The 18,407-nt window shown below is 47.8% G+C and overlaps 1 protein-coding gene across 1 annotated transcript; it reads left to right on the top strand.

The window, feature by feature from the left end:
• Nucleotides 1-6,459: 6,459 nt before the first annotated feature.
• On the top strand, nucleotides 6,460-7,959 carry LOC138104536 (inositol 1,4,5-trisphosphate receptor-interacting protein-like 1). Its single transcript, XM_069003824.1, has one exon. The coding sequence runs from the start codon at nucleotides 6,460-6,462 to the stop codon at nucleotides 7,957-7,959; it is 1,500 nt and encodes a 499-aa protein (XP_068859925.1).
• The last annotated feature ends 10,448 nt before the right edge of the window (nucleotides 7,960-18,407 follow it).

The raw sequence follows: 18,407 nt of genomic DNA, 5'->3' as shown, positions 1-18,407 counted from the left end.
TTTCACCAACATCACGTCAAGAGGTCCTTTAGGATTGTTAGTGTGAGATTATTTCCCAGTTACCCTTAGTTTAGGCAATTGAGCTACTCTGGTATAGCTGCCCTTCAGTAATATCTACATATGTATGTTTGAAGAAATAATAAAAGGAGAGAAGTTTCTCAAATTGCCTGAAAAGTGTCCTTCTTTGTATTTAACCCAATGGTTCTTAGAGAATGTCCATCCATTGCAGCTACTTGAAAAAATGACAAAGTGACTCAAGCGGTGATTGTGTCCAGCAGTCACATCTCGGTATTGCATTTCTGCAACACTCTAGAGCCAGGCTATTAATTTTGTCTCATGAATGCAACCAGAAGTCATGATGGTTGAAACAGCTCAAATATTAATTAATCCTCCCAGTGCTGCTTAAAACCTGCCCCTCCTCATTGAGAGCATGGGAAAGAAAGCTGCTGTGGCCCACGTCAGAGAGGGAAGTCCTCTGAGGGGCCAGGAACAAGCAGGCAAGAGTGAGGAGAGCAGGCAGGGACCTCCCAGAGGAGGATCGCTGCCAACAGCAGAACTCGCTGTTCCGCTGAGAGGGAACTGTGCTCGCTGAGCTCCCTGCCTTTTGCTTCCTCTGCTGGGCAGGCACTGCTCCTGATGCCATGAAGATTTTTTGCCTTTTCTTTTATACCCCTATTATACCTTTTACAACTTCTGTATTCTTAGTGGGTTTTGCCTACATTCTTGGACTTGTTTGTCAAGCTAAGAGACTCAACATTTTAGAAGCTTCGTAGTTAGGGATCGGTGTGCCCCAGAGCCCAAGGTCCTCTCCAGAACACATTCTGTAAACCAAGATAGAACCATCCAGTGGAAGGATCCTTGGGGAGGGGGGCTCACTTGAGTCTCTCATTGGGGAATCTTGGGTAGATATGCTAATTAGTAAAACCTGTAATGTTATACCTAATGTTGGGGACACAAACACACACACACACTCGGTGGGGCGCATCTCGATGCATATGACCTGGACGTGTGCACCTAAGGATCCTTAAAATAAATACCAAGGTAAAATCTCTTTTCCCCTTCTAACCGGGTATGATTCTTGATTTTAAGACCAGGAAAAGGCATCACTCCCACCACAGCCCCTTTGGCCCAGCTTGTGGAAGGAGGAGAACACCCTCCTTGCTCCCTTCTCCCCAAACACACCCACCCACTTTGTTCCCCTCTCCTCTGCCCCCAGCTGCAGAGACCTGCCCTGTCCCTTGCCCCAGCTCCAGTCTCTCATCAGTCCCTTCCACAAGGACGTGTGCTCTCAGTGGGTAGGACTTGATCTCTGTGTGCCATTGAGCCTTACGGCCTGACCGCACAGCTTGTGTGGCCTCTGGGGCGATGCTTGGATTCGGGGAGAAGCACGGCCCCCATGGCTTCTTGTTGCACAATCCACCCAGGGCTAGATTGGCCAGGGCCAAAACTATTATTGCAGGTGGTCAAACTGTGGGTGTGGCTGTGAGTTTTGGTGCATGTGCAAGTGTGCTGTGTGTCTGAGGAGCATGCTGGGAGAGGGGAAGGGCAGAACCTACAACCTACAGTTGCCACTGAAACACTGTTGTGTAGCTCAGGTGCTGGTTTTAACTGGTCAGTAGTATGCAACCCCACTAGGATGGAAATTGAAAACAGTGTTCCATAAGAGCAAGCATGGCCAAATGATCTGGATGTCTTTCTGGCACTGAGCTGTTCTTTCAGGCCTTGAAAACAGGGGGGCTCTGATAAAGTAACTGAGCACCTGGTTGGTATTAACTCTCCTTTGCACTGTCAATTCCCCTTCTTTGGGAATACCTCACCCTGCGGGCTCTGTGTCTCTCCTAAGCCTGTTCGTATTGATGTGAGTGTGCTTTTCATGCCCATGCCATCTGGCACTGGTATTACACCAGAGTTGTTCCTGCCACTGCGGTTCAAGGTCTCTCCATTTCTGCATGAAAGTCTCGTCTCCTTTGTTACGGACACTGCACTCCTTAGGAAGCTGAGAAATACATTTGAACATAGTGGGAAAAATGTTGAAGTGGAAGTGTTGCGAAGATGTGTGGCCAATTTCACAACATCTTTCCTGTGGAACTGCTGCAGGCTGAATGGAGCAAGTCCTGCTGTCAGATGTGCATTCGGAGAAAGCAGGTTTGAATGAAATGAGTCACAGCCAGAGAACTGTCAGCGCTTATCAGTAGTATCAGATACAGGTTTCTGTAGCCAATTGTGCTTTGGATTTACTGAAGAAGACCCCTTAGCGGTTTAAATCCTGGACACTGAAATCCACAGAAAACGCACATTTGCTCCGAAGCAAAGTCCCTTTCCCTTACTTCTGTTTCCGTTCATCAGTGGAGCACAAACTGAGTTAGAATTTAAAACTGTGTTGTTCTCTGTACAGCTGCTACCAGAGAGGATGAGCAGAAGTATCAGGACAACCTGCTGGTGTCTTCTCTGGCCATAGACATCTGGGCTGTAAGATGTAGCAAAGTCATTTATCTTGCCTCGGCGTTGCCGTGTTCATGTCCAGAGAATGGCCTGTTGTCAGAAGCCTTTCTGAAGACGCAGTTAGTTGAAAATTGCAGGTGCGGGTGCTTGCAACTACTCTAACCTTTTGTGCATCCTTCTGAGGGAAGCATAGTCTGAAATGAAGAAGTGGCAGTGTTTTGAAGGCAAGTGCAATAGAAGGAGGGTAATTTGTTTGGAAAGGTGGGGATAGCACTGCCTATCATTTCACAAAGCATTCTTTGAGAAGGGAAGAGCTGCGTGCCTTAAGGTGCTAATCATGATCAGCATGTTCCATTCTGAACACCTGGACATGCTTGCAAAATACAGGACATGCCTCCATCCAGGCTGGAAAGAAGGAGCCCACTGCTGCAGGGTGGAGTGGGTTCCTTTGTGCAAGTCAGCACAAGTCCCAAAGCCTTGAGGTGGATTGGAAGGTAGAGAGCTTCTAGACACAAGCTATTGCCAGAGTGTTTGGTTGCTGTTGCCTGTTCCTCAGAGTGTGGACTAATCTCCACTCTTCATTCCCCGTGTCCGTTTCCTTCCTAAGGAAGATTCACGCCTTTCTGATTGCAGGTCGTGTGCTTATGCAGCTAAAGGTAGCTGGGAGGCTGCTGAGCTGAGCTGAGCTGAGCTGAGCTGAGCTGGTAGGCTAAGTGGAGCAGTAAAAGTCATTCACGGTCAGTGAGTGAGTTGACCTCAGGTCCTTCAAATAATGCAGTCCAAGAAGATTTTGCCAGTATTTCCACTGGAAGCCTACCACGGGTCTCTTGCTTTTTCTGTGTTGACTGGCTGGTAGATTGGGAGGGACAAGAGGGTGTGAAATGCTTGACCAGGGCATGAATGAAATGGCTTTTTTCTTTAGTTGGTCCTAGGCGTCTCAACCTGAAGTTCTAGGGAGAGAGAGTGGGAGTGGCAGAGTTTGTTTAAAGCTGCCTTTTCTCCAGGGTCAGCAAATGAATAGGCTCTTTACCACTCTGGGTCTGGTAGTGTGGGCTTTCTGAATAGCTTTAGCTACAGGTGAGTTGATAAAACACCTCCCTCAGAACAGACTGGAGGTTTTCTCTGTCTGCTTGACAGTCAGGTGACTGGAGGTCAGAAGAAATTTTTCCTCCCGTTCTGCATCTTAGTTACTCATGTCCCAAAGGTGAGCACTGTGCTTGGACATGAAGCTTGTCATCAGAAGACATTTAAAAGGAGCAGGGTGACATAGGCTGCTGAAACAGAGTAGCCTGTGAAATTCCTGACTCTCTCGTCTTTCTTTGTGGCGCTGCCTGTGAATGACTGATCAGTGGCTGCTGTGATCCTGTCTTCCTCTGCTTCCCTCCCTGCTGGGTACCACTTGGGACATGGAGCTGTTCAATGGCGACCTCATCTAGATGGCAGAATTTATAAGGAGCTGGTTGTTGGTTTTATATAGGATGGTTCAGAAAACTGTGTTTTCTGAGTGCACCCAGCTCTTGTGTCACGGCTGGACAAGGGAAGGGCGATCACTCAGACATTCTGTGTTTTGTCAGCCCTCAGCTGATAAAGAGTATTTCAGAGATCACCCAAGAGGAATTTGAGTAGCCCAAGGGAGCAAAAAGGGACCTCCTGCTGTGCTGTGCTGTGATCAGCATCAGAGAAACTCTTCCCAATAAACAGCACCATCGTAGCCAGTAGCAAGGATCTCCAGTCAGAAAAAAGCAAGGGAGGAGGTTTGTACTGAGGATGGCGTCTAAATGCAGACACGTCTACATCCCTATACAAAATAGTTCCTCTCGGAATGGCAAGAGAGAAGCCAGTTGCTGCAAGTGTCAGGAGGAGCACATCTTTATGTGGCATTGAGGGAGAGCACATTAGAGTGGAGCGAGCTAAGCTTCAGGAGTTCTGTGTTTTGAGGACTTTTCTTTTTCCTTTTCCAAACTTGTATTTCTTGTTACAGTGGCATGTCCATTTCTCAGCCAGGCTATTGATCAGCCACATCTAGCGTAAGAAGCAGTTTGGATGGTTTTTTGTGCTACTGTGCAAACCATCAGTTGGATGTATGTAATCTTTTGTCAAACAATAAACAGATCTTTGAAAGTGTTCCTAAATTCAGGAGAGAAACCCTCCCAAAAGGGTTTATCTCACAAAAGATGTGTGAGGCAGGACAGTGCTGGTGTAAAAGAAGGGTAGGCCTTAACATTGGATGACGTTTAAACTTCCTGTGCATCATTCAAGCGGCCTCTAATTCTTGCTTTCTCACTAAACCTGTAACTAAAAATTAGCCTGTATGACAGGCTGTGGCCAAAGTAATAAATATTATTGTTAATAGTAAAGAACATCGGCCTGCAATCATCAGTAAAAGCCTGCACCTATATAGAGAGCGTATCGGGGTCCTGTCACCCATATTTATATTTGACAAGGGTTTGTGTGGGAGGGTGCTTGTGCCTGCTTTGTACAGGGAAGCCCTGGGGTTCCCGGGTTCACGACTGATGGGTCTGCACTTTGTGTCTGTTGAGGCTCTGGGTGCCCAGGGCCATGATGAGTTCCCGGGCTGGGGATGGCGGGTGGGGCTGGCCTGTGATGCGCTCTGGGGCCTGTGACACCACAGGGGCCGTGTCACAATGGGGGCAGCTGGAAAAGGCCCCGTTGGTTGTCGTTGCCGCCAGTAGAGCCTGGGCAAGCGGTGAGTGCACACAGGTGGTGGGGAGGCCGGGCTGGGGGAGGGCTGGGGCAGAAGCGCCGGCAGCCGGGGCGTGTGTTCTGTCCCTGCACGCAGGGCCCAGCCCCTGGCGGGAGCGCCTTGCTCCGGCTCGGTGCTCGCTGGGGCAGCGGTGCAGGCCTTGCCTCCTGCCAGCTGCCGGGGGCCCTCTCCTTCCTGCTGCCACATCCCTGTGGCTCCTGCCCCGCACCGGCTGCCTCCATTCCGGCCCTACTGAACCCCTTCTGTGTGTCCTCTTGCAGACCATGGCTTTATTGTCATTGCTCTTCGTGCTCGTGCAGAGCCTGATCCAGTACCCCCAGCCAGCTGGGGATGGGCTGGATGAGGCCACGCACCGGCGAATGCAGGAGCGGGAGGAGCTGCTCGACCGCGAGATGGCTCGGCTGCTGCAGGAGCTGGAGCAAGGGCCCCCGGAGCAGCAGGACGAGGGCTGGGGAGCCCTGCTCTTTGGTGCCCTGCAGCAGTGGCCATTCTGGGCTCTTGCTGGACTCCTGCTCCTCTTGGGCCTGTGGTTTAGCTGCAGGAGAAAGTGCCGTGAAGCCAACAGCAGCGGCAAGGACCAGAGCTCCTGCAAGACCCTAGGAGAGGAGAGAGGAAAAGAACAGCAAGAAGACACTATTGATTCAAAGGAAGATGGAGAAAACCATAATATGACTGTGGAGGCAGATGACAGCGGTAATGAAAATGAAGGAGAAGGCAGTCCTGTGGCTGCAAATGAAGGAGAGGAAGATGATGCCAGTGAAGGAAATGAAGATGTGAAGGTGAAGGAAGACCAAAATGTGAAGAATGAAGATGCCTGTGACTTAAAGAAAGATGAAGGACGGAGTGGTGGGAATGTGCCAGGAGGCAACACTGCTGAAGGAAATGAAGAACCTGGCAATGTTGCTCGAGATAAAGAAGGCTGTGCTGAAGCAAATGAAGGAGAAAACAAGGATGTGCAGGTGGAACAAGACCATGATGCTGAAAAGAAAGAAGGAGGAGATGGAAATGAAGAAAAAACCATTGATGCAAATACGAAGGCAGGCAACAATGATGATGGAAAAGAAGGTCAATACGAGGGAGATGGAAAGGGAGAAAATGCGGATCTAAAGGTGGAGGAAAGCAGTGATGCCGGTGAGCAAAGAAGCAGTGATTGGACAGGACAGGAAGACAGCAGTGATGGTGGGAATGCAGTAGACCATTGTGGTTTTGCTGCAACTGAGGAAGAAAAGAATGACGTTGGAAACGAAGAAGGCAATGATGGAGACAAAGATGAGAAAGGCAGTGCTGCCGATATGAAGGGAGAAAAGAATGAAGATGGAAATGGAGAGGAGCACGGCAATGTTGCTTCAACTGAAGAAGGTGCTGATAAAGCAAGTGAAGGAGACAGCAACAATGTGAAGATGAAGGAAGACAGGCATTCCAGTGAACACAGAACCAGTGATCGGAATGGGAAGGATCAGGAAAACAGGGATGCGAATGTGAAAGGCAAGAAGAATGAAGATGGAAAAGAAGAAGAAGGTGGAAATGTGGCTGCCAGTGAAAAAGAAGGCCGCGGTGATGGCAAGGACAAAGGCAGCCGTGGTGGAACTGAAGAGGAAGAAGACACCCGGGACGTTGGGAATAAGCGAGGGATCCTTTTAGTGGATCGCATACAGTGTCCTGTCGAGGACGTGGAGAGAGGTCGCTCAGTGGCAGCGGAGCTGATGGAGAGCTTCACGCGTGTCTTTACTGACAGCGTGAGCAATAGTTTCTACCCGGTGCCTCAAGAAGCCATCGGGGTGGGCAGTGCCTTTGAGGGTTGGAGTCCCCGTGAGCGGGATGTGGTGTACCGCATGCTGGTCCCACTGAATCCCCCGCCGGGACACGCCTTCCACCTGGAGCTGAACAGTGCCGGGCAGATGGCAGCAAGGACCTTCTGCGTCCGTGTGGAGCTGGTGTGCACGTGCGAGAGGGAGCAGCTGGGCGAGAAGCTGTTGTGCTTCCTGCACCACTCGCAGAAGGAGCTGCGGCGGAAGCAGAAGCCCAGCCTCCTAGAGACACTCTGCACCGGCTCCTACCTGGACGTGGAGAAAACCTCCCACTGGTTCTACCAGCTGGTGAGATGCTCGTGGCTGCATTTGCCTCAGTCGTACTCGTGGCACTTGGTGTTTCAGCCCTGCAGCCGGTCCTGCCAATTCCAGCTGAGCAAAGGCAAGGAGAGCCTGATGGTGGAGATGCTGTTTGGGGTGCGCCACGGGGACTCCGACATCTTTGTGGTCAGCCAGCCCACAGAGGCCCAGGAAGGCGGCTCCAGCAGCTCTGTGAGCAGCCGGCCCGCCAAGGCCGAGTCCATCGCAAGCACAGCGTGGCCTGAGACGTACGCTGTGGCAGAGGCAAAATTCTTCCAGCACGTGGCCAGGCAGGTGCCGTGTGAGAGCTTGCACCTGAAATGCCTGCAGCTCTTCACCTACATCCTGAGGGGCACAGGTTTTTCCAGCTCGACCTGGAAGACTGTGGTCATGCACGTGCTGACCACCGTACCGCTGTCCAAGTGGCGCAGGAGGGAATTTGAGCGGCGGCTGTGGGACATCATGGCATACCTGCGCCGCTGCCTGCAGTTGAAACGCCTGGAGCACTTTGTCCTGGGCAACAAGAGGCTTCCTGCGGAGATCAGCTTGCCGCCGGCAATGCGAACGGTCGAGCCGCTCAACCTCTTTGAGCACCTGGCCCGAGATCCGGCCGCCCACGCGGAGGCGATGCAAGCTTACGGTCAGCTGCGATTCCGCCTCTGGACGCTGCTCTCCAGCCACTGAGAGGAATTCCCTGCACAGAGCTGTGCTGGGGGGGCTCACACCCGATGGCAGCCACGTGAGCACGGCATCATTCTTGCTTTTTTCACTGGCAATCCTGAAGCTGCTTTCCTGCTCCCATGGATGGAAGATGCTGCGGCACATGGATTCACCGTGCAGACACACATCTCTGCGTTGCCTTGCCCTTCACCTTCCAGTCATGATGGTGCTGTTGCAATATTGCCCAAAGTCTGTAAGGCAGAAACTGGCTCCACCTGCACATCCTCACGGAAGACACTGATGCTGAGAGGTTGCCTGGCATACCTGGAAGACCAAAACCGAGCCTGTTAGAAAATTAATGTAGTTTTTTCAGTGACCTGTATGTACTTTATAATGGTTTTGTAAAGATGTAGTTCATCTCAGTCTGTGGAAGTGAAGATAATAGTTTTAACTCACTTTACCATAGGAGAGTAGGTAGTCCAAGTTTTCGTAATAGGAACTAGTTTCACCAACATCACGTCAAGAGGTCCTTTAGGATTGTTAGTGTGAGATTATTTCCCAGTTACCCTTAGTTTAGGCAATTGAGCTACTCTGGTATAGCTGCCCTTCAGTAATATCTACATATGTATGTTTGAAGAAATAATAAAAGGAGAGAAGTTTCTCAAATTGCCTGAAAAGTGTCCTTCTTTGTATTTAACCCAATGGTTCTTAGAGAATGTCCATCCATTGCAGCTACTTGAAAAAATGACAAAGTGACTCAAGCGGTGATTGTGTCCAGCAGTCACATCTCGGTATTGCACTTCTGCAACACTCTAGAGCCAGGCTATTAATTTTGTCTCATGAATGCAACCAGAAGTCATGATGGTTGAAACAGCTCAAATATTAATTAATCCTCCCAGTGCTGCTTAAAACCTGCCCCTCCTCATTGAGAGCATGGGAAAGAAAGCTGCTGTGGCCCACGTCAGAGAGGGAAGTCCTCTGAGGGGCCAGGAACAAGCAGGCAAGAGTGAGGAGAGCAGGCAGGGACCTCCCAGAGGAGGATCGCTGCCAACAGCAGAACTCGCTGTTCCGCTGAGAGGGAACTGTGCTCGCTGAGCTCCCTGCCTTTTGCTTCCTCTGCTGGGCAGGCACTGCTCCTGATGCCATGAAGATTTTTTGCCTTTTCTTTTATACCCCTATTATACCTTTTACAACTTCTGTATTCTTAGTGGGTTTTGCCTACATTCTTGGACTTGTTTGTCAAGCTAAGAGACTCAACATTTTAGAAGCTTCGTAGTTAGGGATCGGTGTGCCCCAGACCCCAAGGTCCTCTCCAGAACACATTCTGTAAACCAAGATAGAACCATCCAGTGGAAGGATCCTTGGGGAGGGGGGCTCACTTGAGCCTCTCATTGGGGAATCTTTGATAGATATGCTAATTAGTAAGACCTATAATGGTATACCAGATCTTTTGAGGGTGTGCATTGAGGTGCATTTGGCCTGGACATGTGCACCTAAGGATCCTTAAAATAAATACCAAGGTAAAATCCCTTTTCCCCTTCTAACTGTGTTTGACCCTTGATTTTAAGACCAGGAAAAGGCATCACCTGAATCACAAAATATCAGGTACTTCCAACAGAATTCTGAACACTGGATCAAAAAGTACAAGGGAAGAGTAAGAGGAAGGAAGGGTTTTATCAGCTTTCTGCAGCTGCATTTATAACTGGAATTTTTGCATATACTGATGTTCAAGTAACCCTTTTTGAATCTTGTTTTGCAGTTGCCACGAAAAACTAAAAATAATAATTTTTTTTTTACTTTACCTTTGCAATAAAAATGGCAGGGGGAAAAGGTTGTCCTAAGCAATGTGAAATTCAAAGTATTTTCAAAGTTAATAGCTTTTGCTTCTTCTTCTTTTATGGGACAAAATTGCCTTCAAATCTGCTTCATGGAAAAAATTCTCAATGTTTTCCAGCTCGTGCAGACTGGTGACTGTGCTGGTGACCAGAGGGGTTACTGCTGAGCAGAGTCACTGCCTTCAGCCTGGCAGATGAGGTTCCCAGCCCTGCATTCCCTTTGAAATGAGTTGCTGTTTGTGTTGGAGATAAAAGCCATGAATTTTTGTCCTGCTCAACAACAAGATGAGCTGTTCATTATTTGGCAGAATTTAAAATATAGCCCTCACCTTTTTCACCAACTCCTGAGCTGTTGAGCTTGAAATTTTCCCATTAGGGACCAGGTTGTCCAGGCAGGATTACAGCAGACTTCCCTGGCTCTGGCCTGCTGCCTGCAGCCTCATGGCCCCAGGTGCCAAGAGCTGGGGCCAGGGCTTGAGAAAAGGTGCAAGGTCAAATTGGGGGGAGGTAAGGAGTCATCCTCTGCAGACACTGCTCTCCCAGAAGAGAGGCTGCCTGCTTGAAGTCACTCTCTGACCATCAGTGCAGGAGCAGTGGACTTTGCTGTAGCTAAGAGTAATCCTTTGTAAATGCACCACTGAGAATAAACTTCACAGCTGGAAGTGGAATTAGGAAAAAAACCATTGCCTTGTCTTTGTAGCACTGAGGCTGTTCTGGAGGTAAGAGGAAAGAAGACTCACACTTCCTTGAGCTCAGAGGTGTCGCCTCTCTCTGGCAGAAATAGTCCTCCCTCTTGTATCAAAGTAACTGTAGGGTTTTCCAGTGGGACCTGTGATGCTGCACAAGCCTACCTCTGTGCATCACCCTGGTGCCAGTTACCCCAGGGCCACCCCTGTGATCAGCCATTCAGACTCTCACACTGAGAAAGGAGACTCACCGGGGCAGCAGGAAGAGGAGAAAGGCCCTAATTGACAGGAGTAGAAAAACCCAATTACAGAGATGAAAGAGGCAGCCCAGGCATATGTTTCTCGGCTTTGGATCATCAGACCTGCCAGTTCTCATTATTTTCTAGCAAGACTTACTCTCTCCCAAGAAGGGGCCCTGGCAATGTATGGCCCTTTGTGTCTGCCTGACTCACCTGAGCCCGGGTGAGCAAAGCACCTGGCGGCAAAAGCGGCAGTGTCGGCGCATCATTCCTGTGAGGAAAAAAAATGGACTGGAGGTAGATCAAAGAAAGGAGGAGTAAACAGGGAGACAGGGGAGAGGAGAAGAAAAAGCATATCCCTGGAGAATAAACTAATCAAAACCATGGCATTAAATAAAACAAAGCATCTCCCATTAATAATTGAGGAAGCACGCCCGCGCGCTGCGTGCGCCGTGGGTATCTCATTTGTCTGAAGAATGGAGGGAGCAAAAGGGAGTGAAGCAGGTATGAAAGGCATAATTTCCCTGTGTCTTTAATGAGCACTGCTGCTTGCTTTTTTCCCCCCCCACACCTCCTTTCCTCATTACGCTCCCTTTTTCCTTCACCTATTTGTCATCTGCAAATGCCTCGCTCTTAAGAGGATACTGGTGTGGTGTCAGGTCTGACGGAGACAGCAGAGCTGCTTTGTCCTTGGGTGATTGCCTGGACTTGTCCCCTGATTAGGGCATTTCTTCAGAGGACAGGGAGGGGTCAGTGTGCGGCATCTTTGTGACCCCAGACAGTATCCAAGTATCCGATACACAAAGAGACTGTGTTTTCTTGAGGTGGTGAGACACAAGGATGGGTGTGTAAATATCTGGCTCCCACACACTGCATATCAAATACAGATTTGGAACATTAATTTGGAAGAAATTGGGCGCTTTAAATTAGGAGAGGGCAGGGTTGGTTGTATAACCCAATGTGATCTTTTTCACCTGGGCAGATCTAATTATTTCTTATGTGATTGACTATCATTTCCATGCAGAGCGATGAGTGAGGCTCATGGTACCTTGTCTTGCTGGCTGCAGCCACGGGTGATTGCAAAGGAAGCAAATGGGGTTTAATCCAGTGGTTAAAGGGGCCAAATACAGCCCTTCAGAGCTGTATCCCATGTGTCCCTAGGATAGTTCCCTGTGTGAAGGGTTTAATGATGCCTGGTGGCACACATGTCCCTCTGAGGAGACTGCAGTTCTGTTTAGTCTGTCTTTAAACATCCCCATCTGTAGGGAGAAAAAAGATCTGAAAAAAAGCCTGCCTCCATTCAGGTTCCTGTTTGGGTTTCCAGAGTCTGAAAGCTGATCTGCTGTCCCAGGCCTTCCTGCCTGGTCAAAAGAGGGGAATAGGAGACTCCTGACATCTACCACCCATGAGAACTCATCCTGGCCCATGGGCTGAGCCCACCTCTCCCTCCAGAGCACGGGAAGCCCAGGGCCACCCAGATGGCCACAGCTGCAGGAACACAGGCCCTGGTGAAGAACAAAGCTGAGAAGGAAGCTAGGCTTCTGACTCCTCCCAGTGCTGCTGACCAGGCTGTGCTGCTGGGCAGGGAGACAGGGCTGTGCCCTGGTGTCTCTCCAGCTTCCTTTCCAAAGCCATTTCTCCAGGCGGTGACCACTGCCTTTCCCAGCCAACAAAGGAGCGGCCACACACCAGGACCAGCTTCCAGACAGGGAGGATGTGGGAGACACCGACACCCTGTGGACTCACACTGCTCTGGGCAAGATAAAGGAGATGTTGTGCAATGGCTTGTTGAAAAAGGGCAGGAGTTTTGGGAATGTTTCTATACGCAGCTTAGAAACCCCCTAAACTTCCAGCCACACAGATGGGGATCCAGTAGCCCTTTGTGGGACCTGGAAATTGAGATATTCCTATTTCAGTTTACATGAACAGAATCAAAACTGGGCATTGCTTCCAAAGGACACAGGGGCATTTTCAAGATTGTAAAGTGTACCAGCGTAGCATGGAGAGACCCCAGCAAGGATCAGAGCTTTACTTTGGTAAGTTGAAACTCTTCTTCCAAAAACATGTAGTCTAAAGTTTCATTAGTCATTTGCTTCCAAGCCTTGGTGAGATTCGGAACTTAACCCCCCAGCAGCAGCCCCCATGCAGGATTTGCATAGGTTGGGTTCCTCTTGGAGAACACACAAGCTCTGCCACCACCACTGATTCTGTCTAGGACCAGACCTGTGATCTGCACAAGCTGATACCCTTCAGTGAGCCCCAAATTCTCATTTTACAGTCCTTCTGAAGGGCATGGAGATGGAAGAGAGCCTAAGGAAGTTTTCAGTTTAAAGGAATTCCAATAGCAAATTGCTGAACTACCTGCAGCAGTGTGTAGCCTATCACTGGAATCAATTGCACTAGCAGGGAAATTCTGTTAAAAATCAGTTCTACATTAAAAAGGACTCTAGGGAGTCCAGAGAACTATTACTTGGACTGAAGTAGCTATTTGCTATACCAGTGCAAATATGTTTGTTTGCTAGTGTATCTGGTGAGTGTATTTGACTTCCACACCAGGAAAATAATTTAAAGCTATAATATAAAATAATCAGTGGACACAAATATAGGCATGACTTTTGTAGAGAGAAGTCATGCACCACAGATGTGTCAGAGCTCTTTAGGTGTGTTTAGGGTACAGAATAACTGAGTGTTCTTAGCTGGAACAGAGGTGTCGGGGGGGTCAGGGGGCCAAGCAAAGCTGAAGTGTCTCAGTGGAAAGCAGAAGGTGCCAAAGGCACAGCTGTTTTCTCTTTGGGTGGCAAGAATGGCACCAAAAGAGACCTGCAGGTGCCAGGCTCTTGAAAGCAAGCTGAAGGACACATGAAAAACCACTGCTGTAAGAGTGAGAAGCAGCAAAGGTGCACTGGAGGGTTCTAAGCTGCTCTTTCACACAGCACAGATTTAAATTATCCGACTCCTTGCCACGGGATGATCTTGAAAATTTTCAAGGGTTCAAAGAGAAATTAGACAAGTCGATGGAAAAAAAAATTCTTACAAACTGTATCATACAAAAACACTGAGTCAGAGTCAGGAAGCCTTTAAGTTGCAGATTTCTGGGTCTGGAGAAAGGACTCAGGGGTGGCTTACAACCCTCTCAGTGTCCTACCCTTGTCTTTTTCCATGAAAACTCATGGTCCCTGCCTGGACTCTCCTTTGGCCTCCACTCATGTATCCATCCTTATGCTTTTATAGCACAGTGTCCAGGGGTCACCTTCAAAGTGAATGAGCAGAATATCTTACGTGAGCAATGGAAATAAGTATTTTGAAAACACCAGTGAAACTGTGGCAGTTGCAACAAGTTATCAGGGAAGCCAAAGTTAAACTGGGTTTGGAAAGAAGCTGGACTAATCCATAGCAAACACATGCATCCTGCACTATTAGACACGATGGCCCAGAGGCAGTGTGAGCCGTGGAAGTGACTGTGCTGCTGGTGGTTTGGGGCCCTGAGGAGGTAAGGAACACTCAGTTTCTTATCTCCTCTCTTAATATCCAGCATTAGCTGTTGTAAAAATATACAACATCCATTTCAGCAGACCACATTAAAGAATGTTATCTTAGCCCTCGTTGCTGCAGGGGCCCATGGAGACTTTTATCAGCTCCAGGCTTTTACCACTCAGAGGAAGGGCTCCAGCCCAAGTATGCAGGTGGGGAAATGATGCACTGGCACAGGTACAGCTCTCTGGTGATTATTGACTCTCTGAACAGTGTAAGTCTGGTGTAAGTGGAAGCCTGAGCCCTCAGTTTAAGCTGAACTACTAAACTAAGCCATCTCTCCAGCTGATACAGGTCCAGCCTCCTCCATCCAGCTTGCCTTTGAAACACTCAGTGCACAGCCTTCTCCAGGGAGGAAGGACCCCATCACAAAAGATATTTTACTCAAACTGAGCCTGAAACACTGACAACATTTTTTCTCTGAGCAAACCAAAGGCATTTCTTCCAGCTGCACAAAAATCCATAATCACTAGATAGCAAGATCTAAATCAAATCTTTTGGCAAAGGAAGCCTATCTTAAAAATACCTTGGATTTATGAAGATGCTACTGTGTTATAAAGCCAGTATATTCAGCATTTCTATAAAGAGATTTTACCCAGGCACTCATATTTAACTTCAGCTTCCATCCCTGCAGCTCCCTAATCTGTGAGGGGGTGTTGATAACATATAGGTTTTTCAGTAGGAAATTCCCTAAGTTGTAAGAAAAAGTCCTTTTATTTCCATGAAAAGCACAGAGCAAATTTGCTTTAAAACCTTTATTTCCCCATAAAAATTGATAGAGGAAAAGCCCATAGTCTTCCTGGGGTTCAGCTCTGTAGAAAGTGGCGATATAGAAATGGAACTGAATGGAAACAAGATTTTATTGTGTTCTTATTTGCATCACTGCACACCTCATGACTATAGCAAAATAACACATTTTTCTAATCAAAAGAAGCATTATATGAGCTACTGGCACTGAGAGGAAATTAATTACATGTTTAAGTGCTATATTTGATATTTAAAAGGCTTGGTAGGGAAGGTAGAAGGTTCTCTTTTCTTATGAGTGACATTTCTCAAAAGGATGCTGGGATTCCTATGAGGGTAAAATACCTTTAGTTTATATGGCAAGTGTCAGAAGTGTATGTCTCACTCCTGATACATTTTTGATTCCGCAATATATTCATAATACGTCAGACATGCAGAGAAGTTGCTGAAAAAACGTGTTAATGGAAGAAATGTGAGTTGAATTCGTGTAGAGCCCCTCCAGAATACCAATGAGTAGACTGATCCATCAGAAATATCCACAAAGACCCGATGCATTAAAAAACCCCCGTTGCTGCAAGTTGTATGATTAACTTAGCTGTCAGATGCTTGCTGTTCTCTCTCTCACTTTCTAAAATCATAGTTTAAAACATAGATTTTCACAGTCATCTGCCCTCCAAAGTCAATGCAATAATTTCATGCACTCCAGAAGGAGTTTCAGTTGGAGGAGCTCAAAGGACTTTTCAAGCAATACCCAGGCACTGCATGAAATCGATGGACTGGCTCTGAAATGGATGAGGACACCTTCAGACGAACCCAAAGCCACCCAGCAGTTTCATGCAAAGCCGGGCTCCTGTTTTCTCCTCGTGGGTGTCTGGTAAAACTTCTGCAGTGAAGTAGTTTTTCGGCCGAGCGCCGGCTCGAATGTAGGAGAGTTGATCCATTTGAGGAACCACGGGCGGAGGATCGTGGCAGGCACTGCACGAAATGCCCAGCTCAGGGCGGGGGAGTGGAACTGAGCTCGGGAGTGTCTGCGCTGGCACCGACGGTGGCGGCTGCAGTATATCCACTACATACAGGGAGCAGTGAGAAAACACTGACATTGGCAAGGATGTGGTGCAGTTGCCACCAATTGTAGATACAAAAATGCTGCTGTTGGGGTTTTAGTTTAGTCCTAGTTTTTTTCTGTTAAAGGAATTTTTCCCTATGCATGCTGCTAGGCGAACAAATGGCTGAGTGCTTAAGAAAAAACAAAGGACCTGGCTGCTCTTTTTGTTTCATCTGGAGGTGTGGGCAGTTCAGTCTCTGCGTTCGGAGAGAGGAGCTGCTGGTTCTTTTCAGCCTTTGTTCTTTCTGCGGAGAAAGATCCCAGGATCCCCAGCCCACCTTCCCTGCCCTGCTGGAGGCTGGGCTGTGGCTGCCCTGCCCCGCCGCTGATTCGAGCCTTTGCCGTGCTCGCCCTGCCTGCCTGGACCTCCGGGGGGTTCCCCGCTTGGATACATCGTGTCTGCCATCCGGGATTTGTGCTCGTCCCTGCCGCTCCAGCCTGCTGTTCCCGAGAGTCCGGGATCGGCTGCCCACCGGTTTGTGAAGCTTCTTCGTCCCATCCCTTCCCGGGATCCCAGGGCACCAGTGCCGCTGCTCCCCGAGCTCGCTCCGGAGCGCCCCCTGCAGCCGTGGGGGAACCATCGCACCTGCCCTGCTCACCGGGAGCCGCCAGCGCCCCTGCCGGCTGCGAGCGGAACTGCACCCGAGGGGAAAGGGCCCGACAGCCGAGAAGGCTGGGACTGGGTTTGGGATTGTTTGCTGTTACTGCCATAGCTATTGGTGTTTGTCTGACTGGTTATATATATAATAGTAAAGAACTGTTATTCCTATTTCCCACATTTTTGCCTAAAAGCATTTGATTTCAAAATTATAATAACTCGGAGGGAAGGGGGTTGCATCTGCCATTCTAAGGGAGGCTTCTGCCTTCCTTAGCAGACACCTGTCTTTCAAACCGAGACAGCTGCTAGCGAGGATTTTCTTGCTATTTTCTAAGTCCGTGAGAGACTTTTCTCTCTCACAGAAGAGGTAGCAGGGAATGTAAACAACCAAGCCACTGCAACCTTGAAAAGTCTTGTTTATGGTATAGTAGAAAAATATTTTAACAATGGATGTTTTAGGATTTTAGCCAATCACCCCCAAGGGGTGGCTGGTCCTTTGTCCAATTAGACTATGAAGAAAAAAAGTCTATAAAAGAGTTTGTAAAATAATTAAATAAATCAATCTTGCTGCACAATTCCTGCCTGCTGGATCATCTCTCCTCCTCCTCCCTATGGCTGTGGGACATGGTGATATTCCCTAGGGCCCAGGCCTGCACTAATAGCCACCTCTGGCTCAGCAGTGACATCCTGCAGTAGGTCAAGGTAATTCACCAAGAAAGAAAGTAACCAAGATTTTTCCCCCCAGTTCACTTCCCTACATGCATATAAAGAAATCTGGAAGTACTTTTGTCATGCTTGCCATCAAAAAATTGCCTTTTTTTGCCTCTCCAGGTATTGAGAAAGTACTTTGATTTTGGAGAGTGACTCAGCAATCTCTAATGCATATAAGAAATTTTTTTCAACATTTATTTAAAAAGTAGGGACATAATGTCATTCCATCAAAGGCTTTTTCCGAGCAATATCCCCCCCAAGGTGTATAAAAGATAATTAATGAATCACACATTAAAATAAGGCAGAAATCCTGAGCCTGGTGGCAATACTTGTCTTCAGTATATTGGATTTTGGTAGTTAAAAAAAAAAAAAACAACACTAAAAACCCTAAAAATCTTTTCTTCTCTTAGGCATTTAATTTACACGCTCTTTTATGCCAATTTTCCAGTATTTGAAAGAGTTTTTAATAATATGCAAATTTTAAGAGTATAATTTCTGGTTAAAAAAGACAAGACTTAATTCTAAACTCTTTAACTGTGGTTGGAAAAGGGCTCCTTGGCCTCTTTTTAATTAATTCTCCTGGGAATGTCTATGGACTTCCCCAGTTTCAGCACTGATCAACAACATCCAATGTGTCTTGTTGTGCAGTCTCCAACTCAACACAAGTCATGACAAATCCCAGTTTTTCTGAAGTTCTTTTGATTTCCAGACCAAGAATCTGAACTCTCATGCTGTAACAGCATGCCCTTAGAAAAACATCAAAGAGGCCAAGAATTATGAGGATTTAAAAAAAAACAAAAAACCCAAACATAAATAAGAAGACAAGGACTTTAAACTGTATCTCCTGGATTTGGCTTCTGTGCATACACTCACTTCACTGAGCTTCCTCCTTTGATTTGGAGAACTGTGGAAACTCTTCTTTCTTTAAGTGATCAGAAGTTCTCTCTCAGGGTAAAGTGTTCTAAAACTCACTGGAAAAATAATGCAAATTCCTGTAACTCCCAAATTTTAATTCAAAGCAAA

The sequence above is a fragment of the Aphelocoma coerulescens genome, chromosome 1A (assembly GCF_041296385.1).
Source record: "Aphelocoma coerulescens isolate FSJ_1873_10779 chromosome 1A, UR_Acoe_1.0, whole genome shotgun sequence".
Taxonomy (NCBI): Eukaryota; Metazoa; Chordata; class Aves; order Passeriformes; family Corvidae; genus Aphelocoma; species Aphelocoma coerulescens.
This window is presented reverse-complemented; position numbering and strand designations above follow the sequence as displayed.

What these genes read in the sequence shown, in the direction of transcription:
- LOC138104536 (XM_069003824.1), top strand. Translation starts at nt 6,460, where the DNA reads ATGAAGGGAGAAAAGAATGAAGATGGAAATGGAGAGGAGCACGGCAAT.